The sequence below is a fragment of the Cherax quadricarinatus genome, chromosome 83, assembly GCF_038502225.1.
Source record: "Cherax quadricarinatus isolate ZL_2023a chromosome 83, ASM3850222v1, whole genome shotgun sequence".
Taxonomy (NCBI): domain Eukaryota; kingdom Metazoa; phylum Arthropoda; class Malacostraca; order Decapoda; family Parastacidae; genus Cherax; species Cherax quadricarinatus.
This window is the reverse complement of record NC_091374.1, coordinates 1,486,267-1,497,204: the sequence shown is the minus strand read 5'-3', so window position 1 is coordinate 1,497,204 and position 10,938 is coordinate 1,486,267. Positions and strand designations below refer to the sequence as shown.

The window sequence follows — 10,938 nt, the reverse complement described above, 5'->3', positions numbered from 1 at the left end:
TGTGCTCATAACACCTGTGTGCTCGTAACACCTGTGTGCTCGTAACACCTGTGTGCTCGTAACACCTGTGTGTTCGTAACACCTGTGTGCTCGTAACACCTGTGTTCGTAACACCTGTGTTCGTAACACCTGTGCTCGTAACACCTGTGTGCTCGTAACACCTGTGTGCTCGTAACACCTGTGTGCTCGTAACACCTGTGTGCTCGTAACACCTGTGTGTTCGTAACACCTGTGTGTTCGTAACACCTGTGTTCGTAACACCTGTGTGTTCGTAACACCTGTGCTCGTAACACCTGTGTGCTCGTAACACCTGTGTGCTCGTAACACCTGTGTGCTAGTAACACCTGTGTGTTCGTAACATCTGTGTGATCGTAACACCTGTGTGTTCGTAACACCTGTGCTCGTAACACCTGTGTGCTCGTAACACCTGTGTGCTCGTAACACCTGTGTGCTCGTAACACCTGTGTGCTCGTAACACCTGTGTGTTCGTAACACCTGTGTGTTCGTAACACCTGTGTTCGTAACACCTGTGTTCGTAACACCTGTGTTCGTAACACCTGTGCTCGTAACACCTGTGCTCGTAACACCTGTGCTCGTAACACCTGTGTGCTCGTAACACCTGTGTGCTCGTAACACCTGTGTGTTCTCACCACCACTAAATATTTTGTATGTAACATACACAGTGCCTAAATAGACTTGTTATCACCGGAATGATTCAGTTTATCTAGTTACATCCCTCACATGCTAGTGTTATATTATGTTTTATATATACTCTTATATTCACATATAAACCAGTTTTAGTTTTGTTTTTTATTGAAAATGCGCATATAACATATAATTTTTGTTATAATTATGAGTAAGTTGGAGAGCACAAGTGATATAAACCATATTTTTGGCCCCTTGTGTTTGTTTTATACATTAAAACCCTGTTAAACCAAGCAATGAGACTTATTTGTATTAAAATTCTATGAATTTGAAATATTTAAGGCTGAAAAAATAAGATATTACAGTGGAAATAAGTCACTTTGACTTTTTCGGGTTATTTTGAGTAATTTACACTATATATCATAATTGTACTTATGTACACTTGTACCTAAATAAACTTAATTATTAACTTTTAAATAATAAGATATTACAAGAACCCAGATGGAAATAAGTAACTTTGACATTTTTTTGGGGTTTATGTTAAGTAATTTACACACGTTACCATATATGATAATTTGTGTAGATATATTTACTTGTACCTAAGTAAACTAACTTACTTAGTTACTTAATAAAGTTAATGTAGATTAATAAGTTGAGGCAACACTGGAGAAGGTTGTTTACATGAGTGAGGAATGACAGTGTTGAAGTGTGTGTTCTCAGGGCTGATACTACACCTTACTTGCACTTTTATACACTAATACCCAGTATATATCTTGCCCTGGGAGCAAGACACACCTGTGATCAAGTTGCTGAGAGAGAGAGGAAGGTCATATAAGAGGAATTACCATTGGTTGTCGAGTCTTGGAATGAGAGGAAGGGTAACTGGGAGTGCTGACGTTTTGTTAACTTGTTTATTGAGGTAAGTTATTTGTGCGTGTTTGTAGTGTGTGTGATTATGTTGTGTTTGTTATCTTGTTAATGTTATTATGTGAAGGTTGTGCTGTAACAGGAAGTTCCATAATAAACTTGATTATTTTCTCACATTACTACTTTCTTTATTACTTTATGTATACTGTATGTATACTTTATGTATACACTGATTCATAGACATCCTTAATCATATATATACTATATATATATATTATATATATATATATATATATATATATATATATATATATATATATATATATATATATATATATATATATATATATTATTTTTTTTTTCATTAACACACTGGCCGATTCCCACCAAGGCAGGGTGGCCTGAAAAAAAAAAAACTTTCACCATCATTCACTCCATCACTGTCTTGCCAGAAGGGTGCTTTACACTACAGTTTTTAAACTGCAACATTAACACCCCTCCTTCAGAGTGCAGGCACTGTACTTCCCATCTCCAGGACTCAAGTCCGGCCTGCCGGTTTCCCTGAACCCCTTCATAAATGTTACTTTGCTCACACTCCAACAGCACGTCAAGTATTAAAAACCATTTGTCTCCATTCACTCCTATCAAACACGCTCACGTATGCCTACTGGAAGTCCAAGCCCCTCGCACACAAAACCTCCTTTACCCCCTCCCTCCAACCTTTCCTAGGCCGACCCCTACCCCGCCTTCCTTCCACTACAAACTGATACATTCTTGAAGTCACTCTGTTTCGCTCCATTCTCTCTACATGTCCGAACCACCTCAACAACCCTTCCTCAGCCCTCTGGACAACAGTTTTGGTAATCCTGCACCTCCTCCTAACTTTCAAACTACGAATTTTCTGCATTATATTCACACCACACATTGCTCTCAGACATGACATCTCCACTGCCTCCAGCCTTCTCCTCGCTGCAACATTCATCACCCATGCTTCTCACCCATATAAGAGTGTTGGTAAAACTATACTCTCATACATTCCCCTCTTTGCCTCCAAGGACAAAGTTCTTTGTCTCCACAGACTCCTAAGTGCACCGCTCACCCTTTTCCCCTCATCAATTCTATGATTCACCTCATCTTTCATAGATCCATCCGCTGATACGTCCACTCCCAAGTATCTGAATACATTCACCTCCTCCATACCCTCTCCCTCCAATCTGATATCCAATCTTTCATCACCTAATCTTTTTGTTATCCTCATAACCTTACTCTTTCCTGTATTCACTTTTAATTTTCTTCTTTTGCATACCCTACCAAATTCATCCACCAACCTCTGCAACTTCTCTTCAGAATCTCCCACACATGATGAAAATTAAGACATATATACACATACATACAGAAATAAAGAATACTTAGCATACATATATATGTATGCACACATATATACATGCATGCATATATATACATACACACATGAGCTGAGTCTCAGCCACAACAAATAACAATACGCATTATATTGTATATATAATTATAGCAACAGTAAATAATGTCATTTGATGGATTTCTTTTTTTATAATTTATGCAGAAGTTTACTTACCTCTTTCCAGAATAGACAAATGTGATGGGTGATGTCGGGGAAGATGAGCTTGAGGTTATACGAGGCATTCTTGTGGAAGTACAGCTTGCTCAGTTTTTTACACGAATTCGTGATGATCTTCAGGTAATTCTATACTCCACAACGCCAGACTTATCTGGAGTCTGGCATTGTGGATAAAGTAGTGTGTGCTCTAATGTTGACTTTGCAGGTTCGAATCCTGCTGTGGGGTGAGAGATAATGTTTGTAAATAATTTTGCCTGTTTGGAAATTGTTAAGCATTTCAAAATCTCTTTTTGTTGTTCACTGCATGTGGCAGGATTTGGTGAAATAACTTTGAACAAGCCTGGTGCTCCAGGGTATGGGGAAACACCATCTAGCTTCGGCTAGGCGCCCATACTTACCTGGAGTCTGGTGTTGTGGATAAAGTACCCTTTACTTTGATGCCAAGTTTACAGGTTTGAATCTTACTGTGGACTGAGATATTACACTATCATATATTATCAGGCTTTTATATGCATTTGAAAGTATAAAATGGCTGTGATTCACTTAACAGTGATTTTTGCTTTACAGCAGTAACTGCTGTATAAACAGGGCCTGCCTGTATTTTAAATCTTTGAGTGTGTGTTTAATAATGATTTATTTACTGTATTTACACTGTTGATAATTTGGTTCATGATAAATGGTGAGAGATTAATATATGTAACTTAGTTTTCTCTCTGTAGGTTACGAGGCTCAATCATTTTGACTATGTTCGAGGTGAGGACTTGGAGCGCATTGGTCTTGGGAAGCCTGCTGCGAGGCGTTTGTTGGAAACTGTCAAGAAGAAAAGATCAACAACATGGAGAAAAAACCTAGTATCCAAACTCTTGTCAACGGGTAGTTCTACTTTGACTAAAAATAAATCATTCCCTGTAACTGATGAATCACAAATGTCAGGTCTGACATGCCTAATTCAGGAAAAGGTGAAAGTTTTCTCAAATATAAGTTTTAAATTTCTTTAAAAAATAGATGCATTCAACTCGTTTATCCACTAACATTACCAAAGGTGAAATTTTGTTTATAAAATGAAAAATGTAATCATTGCTGTACATAATTAAGATCCTGTCTGTTTTGTTTCCTTGCCTAATTCTCTTAGGTTCTTTATGTGTTTGCCATGAACGTTGTGCCTGATGACATTTGTTAACTTTCCTCACTGTTTCTCTTCCACCATGGGGGATTCTTTATTTCTGGATCAGTGTGTAGATTGTTGAATCAATCCATTGTTAGTAGCTTTGTGCCCTTTTTCTCAGTAGCCAGAGTTTCTCTTTATATTATCTTTGTGACTGACTTATTGCTACTATCATTATTTTGTGTTTGTCTCTTGCTATATATATAGCAGTGGGTTTTATAGTGCTACCATGACTGTCTTAGGCCTTCTTGTTGGTAGAGTCCCTATTCTAGTATACTGTGTACTGTATAGCTTCCGACTCTACAAAGTCTTGAATGAGGAGTGACTTCCTTCTGCCTCTCACTGGCCTGCCTCTCCTTATTACTTTGTACCCTGGATGGAAAAATAGGCACAAAGGCAGTATAGTGTGATCCTTTATTGACAATGTTTTGCTCATACACCAGGCATTATCAAGTCACAAACAGATCTACCTGAGTAGAGAGTACATGAGTACAGTAGGAACCCCGTATCCACAAGGGATACATTCCAAGGACCTGCTGTGGATACCGAAACCATGGATAGTAGCTATTATAAAGTTTAATTGATAAATTATGGACAATAAGTGGAGAATTATGACTTTTTTACTGATAGGGAGCACTTCACAGCTTCTCTTAAGTTTTGAAGAACTGCCAGTTTAACATTTATGCTTTGGGGTCATTATTAGGTAAAATTAAGAGGTATATTTGGGCCACAGTAAATCGTGAATAACTGAAACTGCGGATACCGAATCAGTGGATGCAGGAATTATACTGTATATATAGAGAACATAGTGATGTGAAGAGTCAGGTGGAGAATGCTCTGAAAAGGTTGGATTTGAAAAGGACCTGCCAAGAATGGGCATATTCCAGTACATATATGCATACCCGTTTCTCTACATATTTTGGTGGATTAATAATTTGTTTCCGTGGGTTTTACTATGTAAATTTTAAGAATTCCTATCTTTTTGGCTTAAAGCATTTAATACAGCAAGTAAATATTTGTAAGCATTCTGTTTCTGAATCGTATTAAATAGAAGACAGTATTTAAGATTACGTATTATGTATTTTGTATTATGTATTGTGTATCCTGTATTGTCATATTCCTTAAAATAAGACTAATAAAATATTTATTTTGTTTATATGAAACAGGATCTTGCTCAAGGTCGCAAAATAGGTGATGGAAGTTTTGGTGTTGTCCGTAGTGGTGAATGGACAACTTCTAGTGGCAAGATGAAGGTGGTGAGTTATTGCACTTCAAATTTCAACACATTTTGTGGATAAAACTATCAAAAGTTATATCAGGAGATACTAAATACTCTCTTATTAACATCTGTAATCTTAACCAACCACAAACTAATATGCAGGTGCAAGCATAAAAATGTGTATGTTACTGTATGCTTATGTTGATTCAATATAATCCACATTATTATGTCTTGTATTCTTTTTTTTTTTTTTAACGCCAGCCATTTCCCACCAAGGAAAATGGCCGACATGTTAAAAAAAAAGGTTTAATCCACAGTATTTTGTCTTGTATTCATGTTAATTTGTCTAATGTATTGAGGGAAACCTTGCCCCCTTAAAAAAATAAATTCTAAGCGTACCACCTAACGATAATGCACATCAATGCATACCCATTAGCGAAGTTCAGTGAATGAAAAAAAAGAAATCAGAAGTTCCAAATTCATCCTTGAGATATCAAAAAAGCATATAGAAAAAGCTTTGGTGAAATAATTCTATTTTTTCTCCTTGCTTTTCTCTCATATTTAATGGTGTGTTGCAGGTAGCTGTAAAAATATTGAAACAAGATGTAATCAACGTGCCTGGAGCTCTTGATGACTTTATCCGTGAGGTACAAGCCATGCACCAGCTCTCTCATCCCAATTTAATAAAGTGAGTAAAGAATAAAGAAAAACTTATTCTTACTGTTCATTGAAAAATATATTTAGGTTTGAGGGAATATCCTAGTTTTATAAAAGCAATTTCTGTGTTCGTAACACTTTGGTGCCTCCAAGATCACTGTAAAACATATTTATAAGGTGTAATACTCAGTGAAACTTGGAAACAAGTCAGTGACTATGTTGAGTTATCCTAGGTTAAATCTACATAGAGTGCCTTTTGGCCAAATTTCACTGTTATCATGAAATTTTAATGAATTTGGAATGAAAAAGGCATCTTCCAGGCAGTTGCACACACTGTTTGCTGGTAGGGAAGCTGGTGGTGGAAGAGCAGGTCCTGCTTACATTTTTTACTTATGCTAGTTAGGCAGTGTTACCTACGATGCACCATGTGGACCCATCTGGGCTTAGATTTTTTTTCCAAAGGCATGAAGAGGTTGTAGGAGACCCAAGCAGTTGTGGTGAAATCAGAAATATTGGCTGGTGGCTTATTTAAAAGCATGAAAAATTGTGTGGCTCAGTCACAGACCAGTCTGCTGGGGCATTGACCCCAGAAACCCCTCTTCAGGTATACTCCAGGTATGCTAGTACATTTCACAGTCATTACTGGCATACTAGTATGTTGGATACAGTTTGAAGGTTAAAACTTGTTTTACCTCATTTGTGCAGCCCATTCTCAAGAACGCAGTGCAATTGTGAAACCCTTGCTCGTTAAAACGTAGAATAAGGTTTGAAAAAGAGAGGAACAAGACAAATGCCTAAACTGAAAGAAATGTGTTATGGAAAACCACCTCATGTCACTGAAGGAGCGAGGAATAAGGGGACAGGATCAGCAAATAAATACTATAAGGCATAGACAGGGTAAACAAATGTAGGATCTTTACCAAGGATGCAGAGGAGCAAGAGGGCATGGTTAGAAATTGCAAGAGCAATAAGGATATTAGAAAGCATTTCTTCAATATTAAAGTAGCAAAGAAGTGGAATGAGTCGAATAATAGAAGTGATTCCGTACAAGGATTCAGACAGGGCTCAATTTTGTCAGTGAGCTGAAAGTTCAGAGATGGGGCCAAGCTCTGAAGCTCTCGCCCCTTTTCCTAAAGCTCGAGTAGATAATTACTAATGGGTTATTACACAGTACTCAGTCATTTTTACCCTTATGTTAATTTTAAAATGACTTTCACCACTAATTCACATTTCTTAATTTTGATATTGCACTGTTCTGTCAACAGATTGTTTGGGATTGTTCTTAGCAATCCCTTGATGATGGTAACTGAACTAGCTCCCCTTGGGTCTTTGTTGGATCATCTTCGTAAACAACTCTCTCGTGTATCCATTACATGTAAGTTACTATTTAAACCTCTCTGCTAGTTTATAAGATTGTTTTGGTAATGTCAGAGACACTTTTAGCAGAAAAAGTTTTAATTATGAGATGTTTCTCCCACAGTGGAGCTTTATCAAGTACACAGGTATAAGGAAAAAGCTCAGCCTTCTAAAGAATCTAGGAGCATTTTAACTTCTTTAGTGACAAATGTGTAAGCTGTAGTAACAGCCGTCTAAATATTTGTAGTCCAGAGAATTTGTCATGTTTCTAAAATTAATTGTAACAGTCATCAGTTAGTTAATAATTAATTTACCTAAGAATGTTAAGTCTGAAAATTGATGGTTCCTTAGAAAGTTTATTGAATGTCAGCTGAAGTTTCCTCTGTAAATTGTGGACTAATGATGAATAGTTTACAGCACCAAGTACATACCATACATACATGTATTTCTTCTTTCAACACACCGGCTGTATCCCATCGAGGCGGGGTGGCCCAAAAGGAAAAACGAAAGTTTCTCCTTTTACATTTAGTAATATATACAGGAGAAGTGGTTACTAGCCCCTTGCTCCCGGCATTTTAGTTGCCTCCTACAACACGCATGGCTTACGGAGGAAGAATTCTGTTCCACTTCCCCATGGAGGTAAGAGAAAATAAACAACAAGAACAAGAACTAGTAAGAAAATATTAGAAAACCCAGAGGGGTGTGTATATATATGCTTGTACACATACATGTATTTATAATGTACATATTTTTGTTTACTAGGATTGGGCTCTATTCCTTAACCCTTATTACACCAGCTTGTCTGTGTATCTGGTGCAAGCTTTAAAGAGGAAACTTGTATATAAATCATTGTTGTACAGTATATGTACTTAGCTCTTTACATGACCTTGTTGAAACTAGTCTTCTAGTCACAACCCTTGTTTGTAAGTTGCTTGTGTCAGATTTAATGTGTATTTGGGCCATTCATGTCATGCCAGTAAAACCTCTAATTACTTCTTGTTTACAGCTTTATGTGATTATTCAGTACAAATAGCTAATGGGATGAAGTATTTAGAAAGTCGACGATTCATTCATCGTGATCTCGCTGCCAGAAATGTGCTCATGGCATCTGTAGATAAGGTAAGCTGGTTTATATATTTATTCCTTCTTAGACTAACTCACTGCGATGTCTGTGCACTTCTGGCAAATGATGATTGACTGAAGCCATCACCCACTGAAGTTACCATATTCCAGTGGGAGATGGTCAGTGCATAATTTTTTTTTTTTTTTTTGAGTTGTATATAGCAGAGAGACTGGCAAGACAGTTATAGTTTGAATGATGATGAAAGTGTTTCTTTTTTGGGTCACACTGCCTCGGTGGGAGACAGCCAGCATATTAAAAATAAAATACCTGGCAGATTGTTACATCAGACTATGATTGCAGTTTTTATTGTAGAAATGGGCAATTTGATAGGGAAATATGAGTTATGGAAAGTGATTAATGAGCTTTAACCCTTTGAGGGTTTCGGCCGTACTAGTACGGCTTACGACCCAGGGTTTTTGATGTACTAGTACGCCTAAATTCTAGCGCCCTCAAATCTAGTGGGAGAAAGCTGGTAGGCCTACATATGAAAGAATGGGTCTATGTAGTCAGTGTGCACAGTATAAAAAAAATCCTGCAGCACACAGTGCATAATGAGAAAAAAAAAACTTTGACCGTTTTTTTGGAATAAAACAGCGACTTTGCACTGTATTTTCGTATGGTATTTATTGTTGTATTCTAGTTTTCTTGGTCTCATTTTATAGAATGGAGGACATGTTATTACAGAAATTGAGATGATTTTGATGGTTTTACAATGAAAAGTACCTTGAAATTGAGCTCAAAGTAGCAGAAATGTTCGATTTTTACCAAAGTTCAAAAGTAAACAAATCATGCCAAGCGTCCAATACACGTCAACTGGTGAGTCTGATATTCTTTCACAAGTGCGCTGATATTATTTATACCATTTTTTACACTAATGCAGTAGTCTGCATAACAGTAAATCTTTTATTTTTTGTGAGAATAAAAATTCAAAGTGGAAAGCAAAAGAATGTAAGAGGGGCCTTGGGAAGTGACTAATGAACAGAGGAAATGTCATTTTAGTGCCAGGAATGTCTTTCTTGTTTATTCTGGACCCTATTCAGAAATTGGCATCTTTTGAAATTTGTGTGAAATTGGCAAAATTGCTAAATTCTGACCATTGTACTGGATAGTTGAAATTGGTAAATGGGTGGTTTCTTGCACTCATTCGATAGAAAAAAATGGAGTTCTAGCGAAATATTCATTTTTTTTGTCGACTAGTACAGTGGAATTGGCTGAAAATAGGGCTCAAAGTGGGCTAAATTGCCGATGCTTAAACATCGCCGAGACCACTAACTTCGCGAGAGCATAATTCTGTAAGTTTTCCATCAAATTTCATACTTTTGGTGTCATTATGATCGGGAAAACATTCTCTATCTTTTCATAAGAAATTTTTTTTTGTTTTTTTTTTAAATTTGGCCGACCCTGAGAACGAGTCTCGGAGAGGGCCTGTCGACCCTCAAAGGGTTAAGGAAAATTGTATGTCTGAATTACTGAGTTACATGACTGGAGGATATTTTGGCTAGGTTCTGTAAAGTCACTGGATGTACAAAAGCTTTCTTAGTATTCTAATAACAGGATTAAAGTATGTCATTTGTTGTTGTTTCTCATAGTATACAGATCTCATTAGTGAGATATAGATAGATGAATGAGCAGTATAGAGAAAGTGGTATAGAGTGGGGAACATATTAGCAGATGTTTGATTGTGTAGCTACTGTTATAGGTTCTTTTGTACCTCTTAGATAGGAGTACATTGTTAAATCCAGTTTGTTGTCTTGTGTGTAAGTCTAAAAATTGACTAACTTTTTCATTCTTACCATATATTTCTGGCCACAAGATGAGTTTTTTTGCTTATTAAATATGCTCATCTTGTGAGCACAAGCCACTCAAGAATAAGTTAAAAAAAAAATAATCACAAAAAAAAAATAATACATTAGAACATAAGACTGGAGAATCAGTACAGTAGGCCTACTGGCCAGTGCTAGGCAGGTCTTCAAAATTCCTGTTCCAAATTTGATAAAGTGGAATCTCAGTACTCAAACTTAATTCATTCCGGAAGGCTGTTTGAGTATCAACTGAATTTTTTCCAACCAAATTTCTTTTTGGTTGGCTGTTATCACTAATCTTTGTAGGTCCCATGGTGACTTATTTATACAAATAATAAAAAACACCCAAAAATGCAAAGAAATACAAAATAGTTTACAGCGAAGTTCTGGCAGGTTGTTTGTTTGGTCGAGTTCCGAGCTTTGTTCGGGTAGAAAGCTGTTCAAGTACCGACGTTCCACTGTATTAACCTTAAAAAATAAATCTGATTAGTCATATTTTGTTATTAA

General features: G+C 36.8%; 1 protein-coding gene across 2 annotated transcripts in view; it reads left to right on the top strand.

The window, feature by feature from the left end:
- The first annotated feature begins 1,309 nt into the window (after positions 1–1,309).
- The window catches only part of Ack (activated Cdc42 kinase), a 43,105-nt gene continuing 33,476 nt past the window's right edge, over positions 1,310–10,938 (top strand). For both annotated transcript variants that reach the window (XM_053796262.2, XM_053796261.2), the window contains exons 1-7: positions 1,310–1,564; positions 3,117–3,229; positions 3,829–4,068; positions 5,441–5,530; positions 6,072–6,181; positions 7,416–7,525; positions 8,513–8,625. In XM_053796262.2, the coding sequence (XP_053652237.1) occupies positions 3,131–3,229; positions 3,829–4,068; positions 5,441–5,530; positions 6,072–6,181; positions 7,416–7,525; positions 8,513–8,625 (762 nt within the window). In that variant the 5' untranslated portion in view covers positions 1,310–1,564; positions 3,117–3,130. The remainder of the gene's footprint in view (positions 1,565–3,116; positions 3,230–3,828; positions 4,069–5,440; positions 5,531–6,071; positions 6,182–7,415; positions 7,526–8,512; positions 8,626–10,938) is intronic.